The sequence below is a fragment of the Nuphar pumila genome, chromosome 3, assembly GCF_984573655.1.
Source record: "Nuphar pumila chromosome 3, dmNupPumi1.hap1.1, whole genome shotgun sequence".
NCBI lineage: Eukaryota > Viridiplantae > Streptophyta > Magnoliopsida > Nymphaeales > Nymphaeaceae > Nuphar > Nuphar pumila.
Genome location: NC_143251.1, coordinates 6,878,571 through 6,904,977, shown reverse-complemented (window position 1 = coordinate 6,904,977; position 26,407 = coordinate 6,878,571). Strand labels below are relative to the sequence as shown.

Here is a 26,407-nt window from a genome sequence, read left to right as displayed (position 1 = left end):
AAAAGAGCTGCAATTGCTGGATCGGAGCCTAAAGATCAGGATGCACCAGTTTCCCTGACCCAACTAATGGAGATCCTTCAGCCTCTCATCAAAGGTGCCTCTTCCTCATCTGAAGCTTCAACCGGCGCAGCAGCCTCATCTTTTTCTGATTTAGGTAAAATTTCTTGGCTTCTTGACTCGGGTGCATCTTTTCATATGACCCCAAATAATCAAAGTCTATCCAAATGTGTTAAAAATAAAACAAGTGTGTCAAAGGTCTTTACTGCTGATGGGACTTCTCTTGAAATAGAAGGAATAGGAGATTTTGAAAAAATTTATAAAACAAAAAATTTTTTTATTCCAGAAATTAGACATGTTCCCAAATTAAATTTAAATCTTTTATCTGTATCTCAAATTTCTGATTATGGGTGTAATATTTCTTTTTCTTCTCATGGTTGTTGGGTACAGGATCGCCAGTCAGGCAAGCTGATTGGGGAAGGCCATAGAGAAGGAGGACTCTATTACATGGATTTTTTGGAAATGCCGAAGAAAGCTTTTTGTTATAATATTCAAAAAATAGAGTTGGAACTGTGGCATAAGAGACTTGGTCACCCACATATAGCCAAAATCCAACATTTTCCAAATCTAGGGAAATTTTGTAACTCTGAATCATTTGATTGTAAAGATTGTATTCTCGGCAAAATGAAAAGATTACCATTTAAGAACAGAACCTTTTTCTCTTCAAGACCACTTGAATTAATACACTCGGATGTTTGGGGTCCTGCACCAGTAATTTCTAAAGGAGGATTTGTTTACTATGTTATTTTTGTCGATGATTTCTCCCGACATACGTGGATGTACTTTCTCAAACATAAGTCTGAAGTATTTTCATACTTTCAAACTTTTCATAATATGGTTAAAAACAAATTTCAAAATGATATTACTATTTTTCGCACAGATTCAGGGGGAGAGTTTTTATCCACAGATTTTCAAAATTATCTTAAATTGCATGGCATCACACATCAAAGATCTTGTCCTTATACACCTCAACAAAATGGACTGGCAGAACGAAAACATCGCCATATTATAGAAACCACTAGAACTTTATTAATAGCAAATCAAGTCCCTAAAGACTTTTGGGCAGAAGCTGCCTTAACTGCCACCTATCTCATTAATAGGATGCCATCTTCTTCGTTACAAAATATCACTCCCATTGAAAAACTTATGAACATTTCTCCAGACTACTCTAGATTAAGAATATTTGGGTGCAAATGTTTCATATTTACTGACAAAAATGATAAACTTTCCCCTCGTGCGATTCCCTGTGCCTTTTTAGGATATGCTGAAAACCAGAAAGGTTATAGATGTTTTGACTTCAAAAATAATAAACTATATGTGTCTAGAAATGTTTCCTTTCTTGAAAAGGAGAGCTTCTTTGATTTTAGAAAATTAAAAGACGTCACTGAGTACTCCTTTTTGCTAGATCTAACATCAACATCTGATGAATATGACCTTGATTGTAACTTTGATGATGATCCAAGAATTATTGATCTTAATGTTGAAAATGAAGAAGTTCATAGAGATACTAGTATTCAATATTCCAGGCGACAAGAGTCTAATACTCCATGTGCACTTGAGAAATATTCTAACATTCCAACTAGACAATCATCCCGAATCTCGAGGCCTCCAGAAAAGTTTGTATCATACGAGTCTTTCTCACCCACATATAGGGCAGTTATTGCATTAATTCACTCATATGAAGAACCATCCACATATTTTCAAGCAAAAAATGATATCAAATGGATAGAAGCCATGAAAGTTGAATTAGATGCACTTGAAAAGGCTTCTACATGGAATATTCAAGATCTTCCTCCAGGGAAGAAAACTATAGGATGTCGATGGGTTTATAAAATTAAAACCAAGAGTGATGGTACTCTTGAAAGATATAAAGCCCGTTTAGTAGCCAAAGGTTATGCCCAAGAATATGGGATTGATTATGAAGAAACCTTTGCTCCGGTGGCTCGTATGACTACTGTCCGAACCTTAATTGCCTTAGCTTCTATCAAAAAATGGCTATTTTTCAAATGGATGTCAAAAATGCTTTTTTAAATGGAAAGCTAGTTAAAAAAGTATATATGGAACCCCCTCCTGGTCTAAGTATTCCTAAGGGTAAAGTCCTTCGCTTAGAAAAAGCTCTTTATGGACTTAAACAAGCACCAAAAGCTTGGTATGATAGGTTTAGTCGTGTTATGATTGATATTGGTTTTCAATTCTGTTTAACTGACACTGCTTTGTTTATTAAGAATTCTGATGCAGGGATCATTGTGCTTCTTCTCTATGTGGATGATATGATCATCACTGGAAGCGATAAACAGGGAGTTGAAACAATCAAAACACTTCTTAAATCTCATTTTGAAATGACTGATTTGGGCTTGTTGAGATATTTTTTAGGCATTGAAGTTGCTTATTCTCCTAGAGGATATTTATTATCTCAGACTAAATTTGCTTTTGATATTGTTTTCAGGTCTGGTATTACTGATGATAAGAAAGTTGACACTCCAGAAGTTGTTAATGTTAAAATGAAGATTGATGATGGAGAACTTTTTGCAGACCCTACTCCTTACAGACAGCTTGTCGGGGCACTTTCCTATTTATCCATTACCAGACTAGATATAGCACATGTTGTTCATACAGCAAGTCAATTTCAACATGCTCCTACTTCTGTTCATATGGGAGCAGTCATGCGTATTATCAGATACATCAAGTCCTCTCTTTCACGAGGACTTTTCTTATCTTCCTCCTCTTCTCTTGATTTAATTGCATATACTGATGCTGATTGGGGAGGTGATCCCAATAACAGACACTCAACCACTGGCTTTTGTGTCTTTTTAGGGGAATCATTAATCTCGTGGAGGTGTAAAAAGCAGCAGAAGGTATCTCTCTCATCCACCGAAGCTGAATACAGAGCCATGGCAACCACGACCATGGAAGTAGTTTGGCTCCGACGACTGCTTGCTGACATAGGAGTTGAAGCAACAAAGGCTTCACAAATGTGTTGTGACAACAAAAGTGCGATCTACATTGCCAGTAACAGAACATTCCACGAACGCACCAAACACATCGAAATGGATTGTCACTACGTCAGAGAGGAATATCTACACGGGATAATTGATCTGCCATATGTCACTTCAGAATATCAGTTAGCAGACCTCTTTACAAAGCCTCTCGCTGCTCCCCGATTTCACTTTCTCTTAGACAAACTTTCGCTCATTGTACCGTAAGTTTGAGGGGGAGTGTTAAAATGTAAAACTGTACATATATGTATATATAATAATATTATATTATTATATATATATATATATATAAATACATTTTTAATTTCTTTCTTTTCTGTATTTTTTTTCCTTTATTTTTATTTTTTGTCTTTATGTCATCTAGTTCAGTTTGAACTAGAATGACTGTTGCTAGTCAAGTCCTGTCCAGACTTGACTAGCAATAGAGCTGTTGGACTGACACAGTCCAACAGCTCTTAATAGAGCTGTTGGACTGACACATTCCAACAGCTCTAAATAGAGCTGTTGGACTGTGCCCAACAGCTCTATTGAGTCCTCTTTCAGCTGTGTATATAAAGGGGTGCAGCCCCTCTTGTATTTCACTCCAATGCTTCTTAAGCAATTGGTTTTTCATATCAATAAAGAATACATTTTTATTTTTATTTTGTTTCCAATTATACCCTTTTTAAGGGTTATGCTTTAGTGTCATTCTTGACACTTGCTCTTGTTAATCAAAGCTCGTGTTTCGAAGATCCCCATTTCATTTCACAACTGGCTAACCAGTGTCTGCTTTGTGGTTGTCATGAGGAGTCCAATCAGCATGTTTTTATTTTCTATCCAGTTAAAGAAGATTTTGGAGGTTTATTTGGGACAGATTTGGCTGCAATAGTGATTTATCTCGTTTGTGATTCAAGAGTTGATCTGGTGGTTTGAAAAACCATTCAATTTGAATTCGCTAAAGATCTGTTGGAGATTAACTTTTCATATTGTATCGCAATAGAACTATCTACAAAGAGTGGAACCCTCCTTGGTATTTGATGGTGAAGGAAGTCTGGTCTTTTTGTTACGAGAACTATGTGAACCTGACCAACGGGGGATCCACTTGTCTGGTAGGAGCTAGGTGACATAGCTAGTGCATGTCACCTTGTGTATGGACGTTGCATGTTCAAAACCCAATGGTATAGTTGTATAACTGGTAGGGGTCTGCCCAACCCCCTTTAAAAAAAAAAGAACTATGTGAACCTGGATTGGACCAAGGAAGAGCCTAGTGCTTTGAATTGTTGGCTCAACCTTGGGTTCTGAGATCATCACCGTTCGTTCCCTTTCATCACCACCGTTCCTTGTGTAAACCAAAGCGGGGCTCATGGATCACATGGTCTCTTGATTATACGATGAGGATCTAAGATCACCAAAGATCCATGATTTTTCAGTTCATCTGAATCCACTATCTTGATGCTTCTTTGAGCGAGCAACGGAACGGGAGAGAGAGAGAGCATGGCGGTGACAGTGCCCACCAGGCAGCTCTTCATAGATGGAGAATGGAAGGAACCAATCAATGGGAAGCGTCTTCCCGTCATCAATCCTGCAACGGAGGAAACTATAGGTTGTTTTTTCACTTCTTTTTTGTCATTCAAGCCATTGGACCATATGCCCATTTGATTATTCTTCCTTTTTCTGTGATTTTATGCAATACCCAATTGCTGAATCAATGGTTTGGGAAAGTGGGTGTTCCCTGATTTTGCTTTTTATGGCACCCACATATTGAAATTTTCCCGTGTTTGGTGGTTTTTGAGAGGTTTGCTTGGATTTAGTTCTTGTTGCTATGGTGGTAATGATGTTATGATAGGTGGGTGTTGTGGTGATATTCCATTTGGAGTTATGGTTTCTTGTCAATTTTCTCCTTTGTTGTGTTTTCTGCTTATGGGAATTTGAACAAGGGAAGTCTTTGGTACTCATCCCTTTGTTTTCTGTGTCTGTGAATGGTCAGATGATGGTGAAACAGTAATTACTTTTTTCTTCTTAGCACTTGAAGACTTTGAGAGTGCTTACTGTTGTTCATTTGGTAGTTCCGTTTTTATGCAATTAGATACTTATATAGATCAAGTTGTTGCATTAATGTTACTTTTACATGTTAATCTCATATTTTTTTCGTATTTATTTGAGATTTTTTATTTCGTGTTGGTTGGCGCTTCATCAATAAAGCATTTCTTATTTATTTATAATTTTAGATAATTTTTATAGCTTTTTTTAAGTTAAAAAAAATATTTTGAGGCTTACGCTTTGCGCCTCGAGGCTTACGCCTCGCCTCAGATTTTGGTGGAGCGCCTCGCTACGCCTCAACACTTTTCACAACACTGCTGAATCGGAATCGATTATATCAATTTGACCATCCTGATCAATTTCTCTTCCACTCTCCCTTGGAATTAGGTCCAATAAGAAGGAATACTCATCTATTTCGATAGAGTTTTTGTTTTCAAAAAAACTTTCATTTTCTAGAAAGGATACATTTCTTGAAACATATAATTTGTTGTTTTTAGGATCAAAACACCTGTAACATTTTTTATGACTTGCATATCCTAAAAAAACACAGAGAATAGCACGGGGAGAGAATTTATCATTCTTATCTGTAAATACAAAGCATTTTCACCCAAATACCCTTAATCTAGAATAATCTGGAGTTTGTTTATAAAGTTTTTCAGTGGGAGAGATATTGTTTTATCGAGGATGAGTGCATTCTATTAATAAGATAAACAACAGTTAAAATAGCTTCGACCCAAAAAACTTTGGGAACTTGATGTATGATGAGTAATGTTCTAGTTGTTTCTATAATGTACCTATGTTTTCTCTTAGCTAACTCGTTTTGTTGAGGGGTATAGAAGCAAGATTTTTTATGTGAAATCCCATATGAGTTCAATATTTTTTAAATTCAGTTAATAAGAATTCTCCTCCTGAATCAGTGCGAAATATTGAAATATCATTCTTAAATTGATTTTTGACCATACTCTGAAATATTCGAAAAAAAGAAAACACTTTGGATTTATGTTTAAGAAAATAAATCCAAGTATGTCGTGTAAAGTCATCTACAAAAATTACATAATACAGAAAACTACCTTTTGACAAAACCGGTGCAGGACCCCAAACATCAGAATGTATCAACTCAAGTGGTCATGTAGAAACAAAGGTTCTTTCCTGAAAAGGTAGTCTTTTCATTTTTCCAAGAATACATTTTGTACATGTAAAAGTTTTAACATTACAAAAAAAATTCATGTTTGAAAAAAACTGAAGCTTAAACATAAAAGGATGACCAAATCTTTGGTGCAAAAGATCCAAGCCTAATTTTTGAACATTGCAGCATAATGTATTCTTGGGTATTTCCAAAAAATCCATATAGTACAAGCCTTCTTCTCTATGGCCTTCCCCAATCAGCTTCCCTGACTGGTGATCCTGTACTCGACAATCATGAGAAGAGAATAAAACATTATACCCATGATCAATTAATTGAGAAACAGATAGGAGATTTAAATTAAGTTTAGGAATATATCTAATCTTTGAAAAACAAAATCCTTTTGAGTTTTGAGAACTATTTTCAAAATTCCCTATTCCTTTTATCTCAAGAAACGTTCCATCTGCAGTAAAAACATTAGATCCACTTGGGTTATAACATTGTGATAGTAATTTTATGTTTGGTGTCATATAAAAGGAAGCACCAGAGTCAAGAAGCCATAGAGATTTACCATGATCGAAAATGCCAACGGAAGAAACAGCGGCTCCGACAGAGGAAGAAGTTCCTTTGAGGAGTGGTTGCAGTGCCTCCACCAACTGAGTTAGAGACATGTTTCCAATAGATGTCTCATTCGACTCCTTTGAAGATTCGACAGAAGCTACCTTATTTTCATAAGACCTTCTTAGCTTTGGACAGTAAGTCTTGACATGTCCCGGTTCGCGACAACAATAGCAAATAACTTTTCTTTTTTCAAAGTCGCTTCCTTGCCTTTCATTATTTGTCCTCCCAACATGTGGGGGTTTGTATGTGCGAACATGATTACCCGGTCTAGATACGGCTAAAAGTGTATCATCATCAATTTTGGCGACTCTTTTCTCGAGTCTATTCTCTTTCATACTTAGTTCTTCAATTATGTCTTTAATGGAGGGGACCTTTCCCCAATGTAGAAGAGCAGATTTGGTTGATTCAAATTTTGTCCTCAACCCATTAATAAATTGAAAAAAATGCTCCGCATTTACTTGATTTGTACGAAGCTCAATGTCTTGTGGACAATGCCACTTTGGTTCAAGAAGAGTCAATTCTTCTCATAGCTTGGACAAGCTATTGTAGTATTCTCTAATACTTTTATCCCCTTGAACCATATTGCAGACTTTTTCTTGAAAATTACATATGTGGGCAATATCTTTAAGAGAGTACATTCTCGTAAGATAATTCCACGCATCATTGGCGTGTTCAAATTTTACAAGACTTGAACACTTCTTTATATCAACACTAGATATAAGCCAAGACATGATCTTGGCGTGGCCCATTCTCCATTCTTTCCACTTTTTCTCATATGTGGAGATGGCTTTGACTTTTTCTACCTCCAAAAGAGGTACTTCTTTTCCTCCTTTGGTGAGAATTAGTTTAGGTTCCTCATCGGTTCCATCCACTAATCCCCATAGACCTTTTCCCAAAATAAGGTGCTTCATGATAGAAGTCCATGTTACATAATTTGAATTGTTGAGTTTTATGGGCTTAATGGTGACATTTTCATTGTATCCATTTTACATACTTGGGAAGGAGAAGAGGGAAATAAACGAGTAAAAGAGGAGAATACTCTACCACAAAGAGCAAGAATAAGTAGCCCTCCAAGCTTTCAAGGCTACACACGACCACTCCTTCAAAGAGGCTTCACTCTCTCGAAGAAAACTTGAACGGCACGTTTCCCAATGCACACAAAGAAGTTTGTATTGATTGCCTCTACCAACCTTGCTCTGATACCATGAAAGAAAATGAAACTCACAACCAAACTATCTCTTCACCACACACTTACGAAGAGATTACAAGAACCACAAGGGTTCATACAAGCATAAGAGCACACACTACCCAAAAAGGGTATTCAAAAGAAAAATAATTTTATTTCGGATACAATCCCACAAAAACCATAAAATACAAGGGGAAATAGTCCCCATATTTATAGAGGAGAATGAGAAGCCTTCAAGGGAGTCGTTGGACTCCCAACGGCTCTATTAGAGCTGTTGGGAGTCTAACGGCTCCCTTGAAAGATGCTTTTTGACTTTAGTCAAAAAGCACCTTTTTGACTAGTCAAAAAGGTGAAGGCTTAAAAAGATCAAAAAACAAAAAACTAGCCTAATTCTAGTTATGTTCTAACTAAGATTAACTAAACTAAAAACTAACTAGGAAAAAGAGAAAGGTACTACAATCCTATGAGATTACATATGAGATATTATATGAGATTACATATTTTAACACCCCCATGGAACTTGAACATGAGACCCCTCAGTAATGATAGTGAGACCAAACCATCATCTCATTCAACCTTGAAATTTTGAAAAGTCTATTTAACTTAATCATTCAATCTATAAGAAGTACTGATTTTTTATAGGCTAAATACATAAAATACAGCAGCATTTGCTGCATGGTTCATTGCAAGTAACCAATTTTTTCTAATATATAATGTCCACAAATTTGTTTAAATTTTTATGTACTTTTTGTGCAACAATAGAATAGTCCTGCATAAATTTTCTTAATATCGTTCGTAAAATTCAATTAATTAGCAAGAAAACATTCAACTTTTTCTTTTGGAAGAACCAACATTAATATCATAAAAGAAAAACTAAAAGCATGCCTTATTGGAAATGGGACCTTGCGCCAGATTTGGTCTTTCATTCCGCAAGTGATGAAACTTATAAGCCACTTGTGCATCCATCCCTGGATAAGAAGGCAAACAAAATAGGTTCTTAATGGAAAACATTAACATTTACTTCCAAAAAAAAAGAATAAAGCCAAGGAAAAGAGCATACAAAAATCTGAATATATGCAGGGGGATGAGGGACAGAGTGGTCAACAAAATTAAAGATGGTACAGTAGTTCGCCGCTAATAGAAAGAAAGGTTTATTATCCTATCTAAAAATCAACCATAAGACCTATAAAATACAATTATGCACATTCATGAATGTATTGTGCCTACCAAATGTAGACATGAATTCATAAACCTATAACAAGTGTTTCGATGGTGATGAAGAAAAGCGTAACAATTTAACAGGTATGCTTATATTTAACACAATAAAAATTACAAGTGCAACAATGTGATGGTCCACTGAAGGTTTTACACTTATCTTCCAAACCTTAGCAATGCTAATAGTGATGCTCTTTCTCTATTGGTTAGAACTCCTTTGAATGCTTTCTTGTTCTATTAAAAAATGAATACATTTTGTCCAAAACATGCAACGTACTTATCTAATTTGCATCCTTGCAATGGATGTGGTCATTTGATGGTGAATTAAATATATCAGTTCTAGCTTGATGAGTATGATCGTCACAGCCCAACCATAGATGTGCTAACTTTTGGTATCGAATGCATTCAGTCAGAGAAATTGTGCAATGAAAAGAGGAAGACAAGTGAGAGATAGGGCTGCAACTCCTCATGTCCCAAAGATGGGAATTGTGGGCCTGTCTATGACTTTTATATTATGTTACATGACAAGTTACAAATCTGCCCTCATGAGATAAACAACAAATAATACATATCACAGATCTGGATTTGGATCCAAATCCAAACCCTAGTCACGTCTCAACCACCTCCCTCAAGTTGTACATGGTCACACTACCATGGACAACTTGCCCTTTAAAAACCAAAATCTTTGTTTGGTGAGTCCTTTTGTGAAAAGATCATCAATTTGATTTTCTGTCCTAACATATCTATCTTATATTTCATGATCCTCAATTTTCTGCCTGATGAATGATCTATCTCAATGTGTTTTGTTCTTCCATGCTAAACTGGGTTCAATGAAATTTTGATAGCACTTTGATTGTCCCTTTCCCCATTTCACAGTGCAAGGTATGCTCTTTCTCTCTCTCAACAGGGAGACTCGAGACAGGTCTCCTTGTCTCTCTCCCTCTCTCGGCTTCTCTCTGTCTTTCTCCCTCTCTCGGATTCTCTTCTCTCTCTCTCTCTCTTGTTGTCTCTATTTGCGTGTGTAATCTGTGTGTGTATAATCTATGTATGTAAATTGTGTATAATGTGTGTACAATCTGTGTATGTAATATGTGTATAATCTGTGTAATTTTTCACAGTTCACACTTCACATACACACATACACATTCTATCTGTGTATATAATTCATGTATAATTTGTTTGATTGTTTTTTGGTTATGTACTCATGTTTCTGAGTTATGTTTTTGGTTGACAGATTGTTTGAGTTATAATTTGTTTAGGTGTGCGTGTAATTTATATATAATCCGTTATAATTTATTTTTTGTATATTGTTTATTCACATTGTTAGTTGTATGGTTTGGTTATTCAATTGTTCATTTATTTTTTGTTTTTTTAGCAGGGTTATCAGTTGCATGGTTTGTTTATTCAATTGTTCATTTCTTCTTCTTATTTGTCTACTGCTTATATTACATCTATTGTTGTTATTTTTTTGTATACATGATTTTAATTTTTGTCACATTGTTAGTTGTATAGTTTGTTTATTCAATTTTTTATTTATTCTTAATTTTTTGAGTAGGTTGTTTAATATCATTGCTGACATGTTATGTTTTGTCTATTGATTATTATTGATTGATTTTATGTTGTATACATGTTTGTTATTAATTTTAGCAGTTTGTTTACATATTTTGTGTGTGTTTTTAAATTTTTTCTAGTTGGGGTACCGACTAGTCCACCTAAGCCTGCCTAGTCTTTTTAGGGGCTCACTGCCTAGGCGCCGCCTACCGCCTTTGACAACTAAGGTCAAGACTAACTTATTTGCCCTTTTATCAACTTTCACTCCTATGAAATACTTTAGCCTTCTAAGATCCTTCATATGAAATCTTTTGTTCAAGAGAATCTTAATTTCTTTAATATGGGCTTCACAACTACCTGTAATAAAGATATCATCCACGTATATGAGTAATTGAGTGATCTGATCCTTAGCTCTATATATGAACAATGAGTGATCCAATGGTGACCTTTTGAAACTGTGCCTCTTGATTTCATCTAAGAAGCTTTCAAACCACAAATGTGTTGTTAGTTTCAACCCATATATAGCCTGCTTTAGTTTACAAACATTACTTTTCAATATCTTTTTTGCCAAAACCTTGAGGCTGCTCTATATACACTTCTTTGAGACCCATATGAAGAAGGAATTCTTCACATCAAGTTGATTTAACGACCATCTATGATCCAATGCCAAAGACATAATAATTCTTATAATTCTCATTTTAACTACAGGGCTAAATGTTTCTTCATAATCCATACCATATTCTTGAGTGAATCCTATTATTACCAACCTCGCTTTATACCTTTCTATACTCTCATCTGGTTTGTATTTAATTTTGTACACCAACTTCGATCCAATAACATTTTTGTCTTTTAGCCTTTTAACTATTTTTCATGTTTTACACTTCTTCGAGGCTTTCAACTCTTCATTCATGGCTTCTATCCATCTCATATTCTTGCAGGCTTCCACAAAACTTCTTGGCTCTTCATGTTTCTCTATCTCTACCATAAATAGTTGATGTTTCACACTCAAATTTTCATAACTTACCCATCAATTGATAAGATGACAGATTCGTGTGGATCGTCTCACAACTTTTTTTCTGTTTGGTTTACTTTCAACCTCCTGTTGTTCAGAATGTCTCTGTTCTTGTATAGCTTCTTTGTTGTGTCTGACATATACTTGCCAATATCTAGAGTTTCCCTGGCACTGAATTTGGCTTTCAAGCGAATCAGGAAAGCTCACATCATTGTTGTCATTTTGACGGTCTTCTACCGTACTGTCATCTTCATGTTGTTGGATTCCTGAGATCAGATGAGCACTTAACAATTTACCAAACACCTTCATTCCTCTTAAAATTCAGACCAGCCAACACAGCAATAAGAGCCACTTTATCATTTGAACCCTGAGAGCTAGATTATGTTTGCTTAATTTTTTTCTGAGTCTGGTTTTCAGCAGCTTCCGGATTGTAATTGGGGTCATCCTTTTACTAGCAGTTAGCTCTGCAATTTCTTCATGTGACCAGGCTACTTGCAAAGGTAGCAAGTGGGAATAGGCCTCTAACCCTGAGTATTTTAGGGAATATTTGGAGTAGGTAAAATACCTCTACCCCCCTAGCCGTTTACTCTGCCACGTCCTCTACCACCTCAAAACAACCCTCTTCCTCTTTCACAGTATGTATTAGTGACCAGCACCTCCTGAGTGTCAAGAGATGACCCTCCATTTCCACCCACAGACATATCATAATGAAGTGACTGTTAAAATGTAAAACTGTACATATATGTATATATAATAATATTATATTATTATATATATATATAAATACATTTTTCATTTCTTTCTTTTCTGTAAATTTTTTCCTTTATTTTTATTTTTTGTCTTTATGTCATCTAGTTCAGTTTGAACTAGAATGACTGTTGCTAGTCAAGTCCTGTCCAGACTTGACTAGCAATAGAGCTGTTGGACTGACACAGTCCTCTTAATAGAGTCCTCTTTCAGCTGTGTATATAAAGGGGTGCAGCCCCTCTTGTATTTTATTTCAATGCTTCTTAAGCAATTGGTTTTCCATATCAATAAAGAATACATTTTTATTTTTATTTTTATTTTCTTTCCAGTTATACCCTTTTTAAGGGTTATGCTTTAGTGCCATTCTTGACACTTGCCCTTGTTAATCTAAGCTCGTGTTTCGAAGATCCCCATTTCATTTCATGGTATCAGAGCCGCGGAAGTACTAAATCTTGAGGAAAAGCTGCCTCGGTTTCCGTGCCCGTTTGCAAAAGTGTTCGCCACTTGAAGAGAAGTGTTTTATCACTTCATTGGAGAAGATTTCACGTCTTGTTGTATTGTTTTTTTTTTTTCTTTCTTTTTCATTTTCCTTCTTGTTTCTCTTCTATCCCTATTTTTTCTCTCCTTGTAATCGATGGATGACAATGATAAAGTCACTATCATGCCTATGAAACTAAGCGATACAAACTATGTAACATGGGCTTCAATCATGAAGCACCATATATGGGGGAAAGGCTTATGGGGGATTGTGGATGGTTCCGATTCGGAACCTAAGCTATCTCTTACTAAAAAGAAGGGAGATAAAGAGGTCCCTCTATCGGAAGAAGAGAAAATCAAGGCTATTGCCTCATACGAGAAGAAATGGAAAGAATGGAGAATATCTCATGCGAAAATAATGTCATGGCTTATCAATAGCGTTGACATTAAAAAATGCTCAAGTCTTGCCAAATTTGATCATGCCGATAAGGCATGGGAATACCTTAAGAATATGTATTTCCTTAAAGATATTGCACACGTGTGCAACCTCCAAGAAAAAGTTCGAATGATGACACAAGGAGACAAAACTATTCGTGAATATTACAATGGGTTGTCCGAACTTTGGGAAGAACTTTCCCTTTTAAAACCAAAGTGGCATTGTGCCGAAGACATCGAGCTTCGTCAGAAACAACTCGATGCTGAACATTTTTACCAGTTTATCACTAGATTAAGGCCGGAATTTGAAACCACTAAATCGGCCCTACTTCACCGGAGAAAAAGTCCTTCTATTGTTGAAACTATTGAAGAGTTAACAATGGAAGAAAATCGTCTCCGGAAAGGTTCTTTAAAAATTGAAGATGATTCCGTTTTAGCCGTGTCTAGACCAGGGAATCATGTTCGATCATATAGGCCTCCTCACTTTAACCGACAAAATGGTGACTATGATAAGAAGAAAGTTATTTGTCATCACTGTCATGAACCGGGACACTACAGGCCACAATGTCCCAAACTTAAGGAGCTGAGAGAAAAAAGAGCTGCAATTGCTGGATCGGAGCCTAAAGATCAGGATGCACCAGTTTCCCTGACCCAACTAATGGAGATTCTTCAGCCTCTCATCAAAGGTGCCTCTTCCTCATCTGAAGCTTCAACCGACGCAGCAGCCTCATCTTTTTCTGATCTAGGTAAAAAAATTTGGCTTCTTGACTCTGGTGCATCTTTTCATATGACCCCAAATAATCAAAGTCTATCCAAATGTGTTAAAAATAAAACAAGTGTGTCAAAGGTCTTTACTGCTGATGGGACTTCTCTTGAAATAGAAAGAATAGAAAATTTTGAAAAAATTTATAAAACAAAAAAAAAATTATTCCAGAAATTAGACATGTTCCCAAATTAAATTTAAATCTTTTATCTGTATCTCAAATTTCTGATTATGGGTGTAATATTTCTTTTTCTTCTCATGGTTGTTGGGTACAGGATCGCCAGTCAGGCAAACTGATTGGGGAAGGTCATAGAGAAGGAGGACTCTATTACATGAATTTTTTGGAAATGCCGAAGAAAGCTTTTTGTTATAATATTCAAAAAATAGAGTTGGAACTGTGGCATAAGAGACTTGGTCACCCACATATAGCCAAAATCCAACATTTTCCAAATCTAAGGAAATTTTGTAACTCTGAATCATTTGATTGTAAAGATTGTATTCTCGGCAAAATGAAAAGATTACCATTTCAGAACAGAACCTTTTTCTCTTCAAGACCACTTGAATTAATACACTCGGATGTTTGGGGTCCTGCACCAGTAATTTCTAAAGAAGAATTTGTTTACTATGTTATTTTTGTCGATGATTTCTCCCGACATACGTGGATGTACTTTCTCAAACATAAGTCTGAAGTATTTTCATACTTTCAAACTTTTCATAATATGGTTAAAAACAAGTTTCAAAATGATATTACTATTTTTCGCACAGATTCAGGAGGAGAGTTTTTATCCACAGATTTTCAAAATTATCTTAAATTACATCGCATCACACATCAAAGATCTTGTCCTTATACACCTCAACAAAATGGACTGGCAGAACGAAAACATCGTCATATTATAGAAACCACTAGGACTTTATTAATAGCAAATCAAGTCCCGAAAGACTTTTGGGCAGAAGCTGCCTTAACTGCCACCTATCTCATTAATAGGATGCGATCTTCTTCGTTACAAAATATCACTCCCATTGAAAAACTTATGAACATTTCTCCAGACTACTCTAGACTAAGAATATTTGGGTGCAAATGTTTCATATTTACTGACAAAAATGATAAACTTTCCCCTCGTGCGATTCTCTATGCCTTTTTTAGGATATGATGAATGAATTGGAGGAACAGATCTCCAAATCTATCTTATTGTGTGACAATCAAAGTGCCATTAATATATCTTTTAATCATATTTTTCACAGTAAGACAAAACATATTGAGATAGATCAGCATTTCATTCGACAGAAGGTTGAAGACAAAGATATTGAGCCTCATTTCATTCCTACAGAAGACTAGGTCGCAGATTTATTTACAAAGGGTTTGACGAAAAACAGATTTTGGTTCTTGAAGAACAAGTTGTCCATGGTTCAAGACCATGCACAACTTAAGGGAGGATATTAGGTATAGTGTAGTGTTGGACCCAGTTTGGGTCTGACCCAGACCCAAACTGGGATTGCGCATTGACGTGTTTACTGGGGTACAGATGTAATATTGTAATTTGTTGTACGACAATCATGTCCATAAATGTATTGCTTTGTAACCTAATGCTTAAATACATTAAACCATGTCACGATTAAGTTAAGTGAAATATTGTGAACCAGTGCAGCCCCAACGACTCTAAGTTTTCTTCTTCTTCTACCTTTCTTCTCTTTCTTTTCTCTGTTGATGATCAGGTTTGGTGCAAACACAACTTCAAACAGATGTAACGCAAATACAAAAGAACATGTCTTTAAAAGTCTTCATAGTCTCCGTCATGTTTCTTTATTGGTGCTTTTCATTGAAGGGTGTCTTCAATATTTCTGATCGCTCAAAAATAGCTATTCAATACTTGAGAACCTAGAAATAGATCAACAAGCCAAATATCCCAACTATACAAAAGAACATATATATCACAAAAATAAAAAATATTTTAAAATATTATTTGTTAAAAATATATTGATATTATGGGAGGAGGCATGCTCATAAATCATTAATTACTTTAAACATTCATGAAAACATTAATGAAAATATGCACAATTCCCTAATACTTCGAAATGAGAGAGTAAAACCTACTAGGAAAACTTCACCGTCATGCATAAGATGTGAAAAACTTAAGAAACAACCAACAAATAAAAAAGTTAACTTTAGGATAACCAATACATATATTTATCAAGAAAAAACACCTTAATGCATGCAAGACATGAAATAGGATAACACACAAGGCAGCCTATAATGAAACAAATTTAAAGTGTCCATTATGCAATTAAAGCATATTCGATGCAAAATGCTTGAAAATATTTTAATAACCAGACACACATGAAGGTGTATAAACATCTATTGTCTACATATAATGACACTCAAAATCATAATCGCAATGCCAACAATGAACTAAAATAACACATGAAGGTGTGGATAAACATCTCTTGTCTACATATAATGACATTTAAAAAACAAGTGTATCAGTGACTAGATTAAGAGTATAATCATAATGCCAACAATGGGCAAAAAAAACACACGAGTGTGAACATACAACTCTTGTCAACATATAATGACACTTAGATAAAAAGGAGAAGTCACTCGACGTAAGAAAGTTTATAATGAAAGCACACTAATGTCACCAAAAAGAATATCAATTTTAACAATTCTTCGAAACACCATTGTTTCAAACCTATGTTACATGGGTGTGGGGGTGCGGCACTTTCAAAAAACTTGGGTGCGAGGGTGTGGCAAATATATATACATATATATATATATATATATATATATATATATATATATATATACATATATATATATATATATAAAGTCCAAAAGTTGGACATAAATGACCCTGGGTGCAGTCAACACACCCAGTGTCAGGTGGACCGCACCGGGTGCCGCACCCGCACATGCGTCGCGTCAATGCGAGTGCGGCACTCAGTTGGCCGAGTCCCTGTGACATAATTTCAAACAATAGATTGCCATCATAGATAAATAGAGTTATAAGCATCCATAATAATAACAATGGTCAATCAATAAATGAGTGATACTCATAAATCCAGAGATCAATCAAGTCTCATTTAGAGTCAAACCAAAAGTTGACAATCTAAACCGACATAAAACGAGGTGCACAAAACTCACCTCAACAAACATCTCTCAACAAATAACAAAGCCAAGAGAATGATGCATCATATAAAATTTTGTGATGTACAATCCAAATGCCACAAAAGGCAATGCATACTAACATAATTCAATTTCCAAATAGGTGAGTTATGTTAAAATACATGTAATCAATATTTATATATATATATATGTATATATATAAATATATATAGGTATATTCATCCATACCCAATAAGGGGTATTTATGTAAATTCGCCCAATAGGGGCATTATAGTCTTTTTTACCTTTTCCTTTTTCTTATTTTTTATTCTCTTTTTGTTTTTTGTGCATTAAATGCACCCACATTGGGGCCCCAACAAAGAGTCGTTGGGAGCCCAACGACACCTTGTTGGGACTCCCAATGGTGCCTCTCTCTCCCTTTTCTAACTCTCTCTCACTCCTCTCTTGCCTATAAATAAGTGGGGTCTCCCCCTTTGTAATACATGGCTTCTTGAAGCCCTCTTGTGCTTTTATAAGATTTTATGCTTTCAAGCCATTGTTGGCTTTTGTGTATGTCATCTTTTGGACTTGTTCTTTGCTTCCTATGTGTGAACGTCCATTGTAGAACATATATTTCTTTTTTGCATATTTCATTACATGGTATCAGAGCAAGGTTATGCTCTTGATTCTTATAGCTAGTTGACTAGTTATACTCCTTTTTTTTTGTTTTCTCTCTCGCTTTGTTTGTCCTCCATTCTTGAGTCTAAAATGGAAGGAGAACAAAAGATTGATCTCTCATTCAAGCTTAATGGTACCAACTACATGATGTGGGTCGCCGCCATGGAGAACAACCTCAAGGGTAAAAAGCTTTGGGGATATGTTATGGGCACCATTGGAGAACCTCAACTTCAACTTACAAAGATAGATGGTGATCAAGAAAAAACTCTAGAAAGAAATGCTCGCATGAAGGCTATTGAAGATCACCAATCTAAGGTTGAAGATTGGGAAAGTAAGCATGCAAAAATTCTTGCATGGTTCATGAACAACGTGGAGCTCAAAATTTGCGCCAACATTGTTAAATTCTGCCTAGCAAATGAAACATTGTTCTTTATGAAAGGTATGTATACTCAAAAGGACCTTGCTCGCCAATTCTTTCTCCAAGAAAAAATCCGTACCATTAAGCAAGGTGAAATGGGTGTAAGAGATTACTCTAGCACTCTTGGACCTTTATGGGATGAGTTATCCCTACTAGAACCAAAATGGGTGTCTAGTGAAGATGTGAAACTAAAAAGAGAACAAATGGAAAAAGAACACTTTTTCCAATTTTTACATGGGCTTAGGCCTGAATATGAACAAGTTAGATCATCTCTTCTTCATAGATCTAAACATTTTCCATTTGAAGATGTCATAGCCGAAATATGCCAAGAAAAAACTCGTTTTGGCATGATTAAGGGAGAAGATGAAGTTCTAGCCGTGTCTAAACCCGACAATCATGTGAAAGCATATAAGCCTCCACACTTTGAGAGACAAAATAACTATAATGGCAATTATAGAAAAGCCATTTGCCATCATTGCCAAGAACCGGGTCATATAAGACCTAATTGCCCTAAGTTAAATGAACATCCAAAAGGTAAGGTTGCCTCTATTGAAGAAACCACACAAAAGAAGGAGGAGCCAATAAAAGGGAAGGAGTCCTTTTCCCTTGCTCAACTATCCGAAGCGCTTCAAATTCTACTCAAATCGCCATCAACTTCGGGAGCCGCCATAGCCTCTTCTTCTCCTTCAGGTATGTCTTCTTGGATTCTTGATTCTGGAGCTTCCTTTCATATGACCCCTCTTGAAAATGGACTATCCAATTTATGTAACAACTCCAAAAATTCTTTTGTTTTCACCGCCGATGGTACATCTTTACAAGTTAAAAGTTTTGGAACTTTAGATTTTTCAAAGGATTTCTTTGTGCCAAACGTAAGGGTGGTACCTCAACTTAATTTAAACCTCTTATCTGTCTCTCAAATATGTGATCATGGATGTGAAATATTCTTCTCAACTAAGGATTGCTCTATACAGGATCTTCAGTCCTGGAAGCGGATTGGGCAAGGCCATAGGAGGGGAGATCTCTACTAAATGAACTTGAAACTTCCCACTAACTCATTTTGTAATCATGTCCAAGATAAAAATATTGAAACTTGGCATTAAGACTTGGACATCCAAGTTTCTTAAAAATGTACTCATTTCCTTTTGGAAAGAAATTTTGTAACGAGAAACATTTTGTTTACAAGAATTGTATTTTTGAAAAAATGAAATCCACTCATTTTTCAAATAGAACATTTGTGTCCAAAAGACCTTTTGAATTAGTCCATTCGGATGTTTGGGGTCCTTCTTCGGTTATATCAAAAGGAGAATACTCCTATTATGTTACTTTCATTCATGAATATACTAGATATGTGTGGATCTATTTTCTCAATCTAAAATCCGAAGTCTTTAATTTCTTCAAAAAAAATCATATGATAGTCAAAAATCAATTTTCAAGTAATATCTCCACTCTTCGATCTGATTCAGGTGAAGAATATCTATCAAATGAATTTCAAGAATACTTGGAAACAAATGTCATTTGTCATCAAAGGTCATGTCATAGGACTCCTCAACAAAACGGTCTAGCCGAAAGAAAGCATAGACACATTTTGGAAACCACTAGGACTCTTCTCATTTCCAAAGAAATTCCAAAGTGCTATTGGGCCGAAGTCGCCTTAACTTCAACCTATTTGATAAATAGAATAATATCCTCATCCCTACAAAATACATCTCCATATGAAAAACTATTTGAAAGAACGCCCGATTTTAATAGATTAAGATTTTTTGGGTGTAAATGTTTTGTCCTTACACATAAAAGAGATAAGTTATCTCCTAAAGCTATTGAATGTGTGTTCTTAGGATACGGAAAAAATAAAAAAGGTTTTAGATGCTTTGACCTTAAAAACAACAAACTATATGTATCTAAAGATGTTACACTTTAGAAAATGAAAACGGTTTTGAGAAAAATAAAGATATTGATGAAAGCGAATATGCTTTCTTATTTAATCTTCTCTCTCAAGAAGATGTGACTCCTCACGAATAGAAAGTTTCTAATGATTTAGAGGATATTCCTCTTAATAATGTTGAAAATAAAAGTAATGATTTTGAAAATAGATCAATTCAAACCTATGTTAGGCGTGGTCAACAAGTTCCCATAAGTGCTCTAGAAAAATACTCTCAAGGTTCCAACATAGAAGAAACATCTTTAAGGAGATCTGGCCAAATCTCCAATCCTCCTAATAGGTTTGTTTCCTACGAGTCTCTAACGCCTAAGTATAGGGCATGTCTAATTGCATTACACTCTTATCACGAACAGTCACATTATAATGAAGTCAAAAACATTTCTCAATGGGTTGAAGCCAAGAAACTGGAACTTAGTGCCCTTTAAAAGGCTAAAACTTGGGAAATAACCTCATTACCCACTGGAAAGGAATCTATTGAATGTAGATGGGTCTTCAAAATTAAAACTAAAAGTGATGGGTCATTAGAACATTATAAAGCTAAGTTGGTAGCCAAAGGATATGCTCAAGAATACGATATAGACTATGAAGAAACCTTCGCTCTCGTATCTAGAATGACTAGTGTTAGGACTCTTATTACGGTTGCATCTATTAAAAACTGACCTATCTATCAATTAGATGTTAAGAATGCATTTCTCAATGGTGAGTTAAATGAAGAGATCTATATGGATCCTCCACCAGGAGTATGTATTGGTGAAAATAAAATTCTCAAACTTAAAAAGGCACTATATGGTTTAAAGCAAGCTCCAAAGGCTTGGCATGACAGATTTAACAATGTAATGACAAGCTTAAATTTTAGTTCATGTTATACTGACACTGCGTTGTTTGTGAAAAGTGCAGGGTCTTCAATAGTTATTCTACTACTTTATGTTGATGATATGATCATCACTGGAAGTGACGAGCAAGGAATCCATGATATTAAGAAAGTTTTAAAAGAAATTTTTGAAATGTATGACCTTGGTTTCTTAAGATATTTTTTATGTATTGAAGTAGCATACTCTCCCCAAGGGTACATTCTCTCTCAGATGAAACTTGTTGCTGACATTTGTTTCAAGTCTGGCATTTCAGATGATAAGAAGACAGAAACCCCTGAGGTTATCAATGCAAAGTTAAGATTGAAAGATTGAACACTTCTCGAGGATCCTAATCCCTACCGCCAACTTGTTGGGTCTCTGACATACTTATTCATCACTCGACCAGACATAGCTCATGCAGTTCACTCCGTTAGTCAGTTTCAACATGCACCTACAATTGTGCACATGAGTGCAATCTTAAGAATAGTTAGATACATTAAAAACACCATAACTAAGGGAGTTTTTCTTTCCTCTTCATCATCTCTTGATTTAATTGCTTATACTTATGCTGATTGAGGAGGAAATCCCAATGATAGAGTCTCAACTACTGGTTTTTGTGTTTTCTTAGGTGACTATATGATTTCTTGGAGATGCAAAAAGCAACACAAAGTGTCATTGTCCTCAGTAGAAGCGGAGTATCATATCAAATATCCGATTTAAAAAAAAACAAGTTTCAAATCAAGTCCAATAAAGTTAGGTAAAAACCTTGTAAAGATTTGTGCAATCATATGCACACAATATATTAATTTATAATTTTTCATAAACCTTAAGAAAAGACAATCAAGGTTACATTAATAACAATGAAGAATGAGTATGGCCAATATAAACAAGCTATATAGAGAGATAGCTCAATCTAAATTATAAGTCTATTATGAGACAACAATGGTATACAACATAGGGGGGGGGGGGCAAAACTTACCAAGATTCTTAACAAACCATGCTCAATACCAATAGCATACCCAAGCACAATTAATCATGGATACTCGCAAAGAGATTAAAAGTTCATGCATGTCTAATAATTTAATAACTTTAAGGCCACATAAAATCCACTATAATATTTAATATTTTATAAATAACAAGAACCATTAATCAAGAAAATTAGTGTCCCATTAGGGGCACACCAACAAAGCCCACAAAAGGGCATCCATAAAAGGCTCAAGATGAAAATTTCATTTGTTCAAGAAGAAAGAGGCCTAGAAAACATATAATCATAGTAATTAGAGTTCTTAAGAAACCACGTGCATACTTGAACATAATTTTTAATATATTATAGGAATATGCACAAATAATCATAAAGACATTAATATACCAAAAATATACTTTGAATTAATATGCAAGGAAATGAAAGTCTCCAATGATGTTCACCAATGAAAGGAAACAAGGTCCTCTAAAAGATATTTATCAAAACAACAAAGTGGACACTCAAAAAATTTCACCGAAGTATCAAAAGAACATTCACAGGCCACAAAATGGGCTCACACACAAACACCCACTAAAGGGGCAAACACACGGAATAAAAATAGTATTTTATTAATCAAGACTATGCAAGAAGTGCAATACACAAGCACAAGTGTCAACAAATACACAATCACAAATTCTACAAAGAGCGCAATCACAAGTGCTACTAAGGGCATACACAAAAGATAAAAATAAAATATCTTATTGAAGAAACAAGTATGCAAGAAGCATTAACTCATTTAAAAAAAAAAACTCTACATAGATTTCAATAAACATGCCTTGACATATGCATGAAATTACCAATAATCATAAAAGTGTTCAATTTTTTTCAAATAAATATATATACTTTGAATGACGTACACAAATTTACTAATGGATATACACGAGCATAGAAAATATATATTTTCAAAAAAGTAAAAAATGGAGGATTTATCATAAAGAGCTCAACAATATGCTACTCATGAGTTAATATCAAAACACAAACTCTAGTTCCAATTTAATTTTTAAAGAAAACACATTTTACATGATTAAGAATAACCATAATATTTCAAACAACTTTTTCAAAAATATATAAATACATTTTTTAAATATAGAGAACTAAAAAAGGCATATATATAAGGATTTTTAAAATACATACCGAAGTCCACATCATGTAGCTCTATTTGACTTGAAAGATTATAAGAGAGAGAGAAAAATGTAGACAACACAACCTCTTGGGCACCACGATCACACGGGTATCACATACCCCACGATCACGTGATAATTACACTTCAAAGGTCCAAGAACACTCTCGCTCTGATACCATGTAATGAAACAAGGAGTCTTCATACACCTAACTCAAGAGGCACAAATCACACCCACAAATGGTCCAAAGCACAAAAAACCACTAAGGGCTTATGAAGAACGCAATCACAAAGTGCAAATGCACAAGTCCACTATGGGACAATCCAAAAAGCACTAAAGCTTACACAAGCACAAGAGTGCATACAATGTCAAAAGAGAGAACACCTAAAAATAATGAGTTTATTCATCAAGGAGCTTCAAATGGGGCCTTAAGCCCTTATTTATAGACAAGAAGGAGCCTCCAAATAGACATTGGGAGGCTCCCAATTGTCATATTTGTGACCGTTGGGAGTACTCCAACAACTATATGGAGGCATTTTACAAGAATGCCCTTATACAAAGAGATAAAATAAAAAAAATTAAAAGAAGAAAACAAAAAAAAAAACTATTTTCTAACATGTACAAAATGACCAAAATGACCCTGATGGGCAACCTAAATTACATTATTAATTATAGTTATATATACATATATCTTGAATATATATATATGGAATTATACATATAATTTAACAATATGGTACAAATAAAAAAATTACTTTTTATTCCGTGACCATTTTTCTAAAAGTAGAAGTAATGAATGCATGACATTATTGATTCTTTTTATTATGAATTTTAACCCCATGGCAATGGAAACATATTTATCACTCAACAAAAAAAAATGTGCACAAACCAATACAAGGTTATTAAGTAACTCATGACAAACATCAACTTTATACAAGGCCAGCACAATGATATTAAATAACTCACGGACTGAAAAATAAAAGTACAAAGAGGCACCCTAAGACTCCAAAATACAGAGCCTTTAAAGGATCTCCAACAGCAGACACAAAGACTGAGTAACAATAAGAGACCCCGAAAGTATACACACAAGCCACACCTAGAAACCAAAAGAAAAGGCTGCTAAAGTTTGTACCCATACCTATACTGAAATAATTGTAGAATACACCTTCAATCTGAGCAGGTTTTTCTGGCAAATAATCTTCAATATCTTCATCCTGATGGAGAGAGAACTTATCATTCATTTTTCTTGCTTAAACCAGTAAATGGTATTAATAACAGCACCAGCAGCAACAACAATTAGAGAGAGAGCACAAAGATGATCAACTATAGTTCAATACTTATTTACAGATGCTGCCCACAAGTGAAATTTGTACAAGCCACAAAAACTCAGAGAAATCTGTCTTGCACAGCCTTCTGTAGATGGCAAGATGCTTCTTCAAAAATTTTGTTCTGTTTACCATATTAACATTGTTGATATGTTTATAATCATAATTTAAACAAAGGATAATTCTTTAGCATAAACATGATTAGAGTTCTGCACATCATCAGACTGGGTTTTGTAGAAAAAAGGATAGATCTCACCACAGTGCAGGAATTTCTGCAAAAAGAAATTACCATCCTTTTATTTATGTTTCATATTCTTGATTAATTTCATTCACGGTGAAAAAATAACATTTTGTTATAAACAATGATAATAGCAACAATTCATGGGACAGCATCATATACGACAATATATGAATATACACATACTCTTATTGAAATCCTGTCAGATAGCAGCTTACAGAATTGATAGTTATTTTATAATGGTATGATACTCATTAAGTTATATCATACCTCAATATCACTGTGAAAACATGAGGCACATCAAATATTACCATTAGATGCATACAAACTAGAAATGTGGTTTCCGGTTCTTCCAAACGAACTCAGAAATGCAATGATGTTTCACTGCAGTATCCAGAAAAGTACAAGTTCAAACTAAAATATATGTGCAACAAAGAGTAACATAAAGGTTCCATTCATCACCTCATCAAAGACGCACTTCTCCCGATATTTCAGAGCATAAGGAAGTTTTATTGTTCCCCCAGATGGCATTGAGACCACAACTTGCCAACTATCATGTCACAGGAATTTAAAAAAAAAAAAAGGAAAACAAAAAGACGAGAAACTTTTATCAGCACCTGTAGACAATATCAATGAAAGAACCTAGGACATGATTACTCTCCATGCAACACACTGTTTATGTGTTAATCAGCCATAAATTATATCACATGATACAGCATGCAAGAATAAATGAGATGAAACCAAAATGAGGATCAAAAACAATAAATATGGCTTCCTGCAACTAAAAGTTAAAATGGTAGCAGGCAATTCTAGAATACCAACTAAAACAAATGAAACGAAATTCTAAAGCGTCTTTGTGCAATTGTAAGAAAGCATTGGAAAAGTTTCTGTCCCTTGGCCTTGAAACAAGATTACAAATCTCTAAATGATTTAAGAACATGATTGTTTAATAGAAACATAAATGTCAAGACTGCCAGTGGGTTGGAACTTGACACAAGCATGAGCTGCCTACAACTGTCGCACCTGCCTAAAGAACCATCTAGTTGGATTCAGACCAGGGTCCAACTCCAACCTGTTTACAGTGCAAAGCAAAAGAAGAAGTTTCAATAAAGAGGGCATTAAGCATCCTCCAACTTTTCTTCTTATAGATCTATAGCCTCCGTTCTAACTAAAATTTTGGAAGATAAGTTTCACAGGACAAAAGTCCATTCTAGATGCTAGCCCAGAGAATTCCTTGACTTTTTCATAGACCAACACCTGATTATGCTTGAGTAAGAACAACTAGATTGGCCACTGAAGATATTGTTCATGCTAATGGGTGGCTTTGTGGCACTACCGTGACGACAATATAGCAAAACAAGTTTTTATGCACATATACATTCAGATGTTTTCATTTGCAACACTAAAAAAAACAGAAATTCCACCATTACTGTGACATTCTTAAATCATTTCCGAACCAGAAATCCAATATCAACAGGTTAAAAAGAATGAGAATATGAAGAATAAACATTGTA

At 35.0% G+C, this 26,407-nt stretch overlaps 1 protein-coding gene across 1 annotated transcript in view; it reads right to left on the bottom strand.

The window, feature by feature from the left end:
• Positions 1 to 26,407, bottom strand: part of LOC149841787 (diacylglycerol kinase 4-like) — a 41,048-nt gene that overhangs the window by 12,491 nt on the left and 2,150 nt on the right. Inside the window, exons 5-7 of the mRNA XM_089998522.1 lie at positions 25,356 to 25,443; positions 24,469 to 24,544; positions 8,888 to 8,970 (exon numbers count right to left, since the gene is read on the bottom strand). Of these exons, the coding sequence (XP_089854648.1) occupies positions 8,888 to 8,970; positions 24,469 to 24,544; positions 25,356 to 25,443 (247 nt within the window). The remainder of the gene's footprint in view (positions 1 to 8,887; positions 8,971 to 24,468; positions 24,545 to 25,355; positions 25,444 to 26,407) is intronic.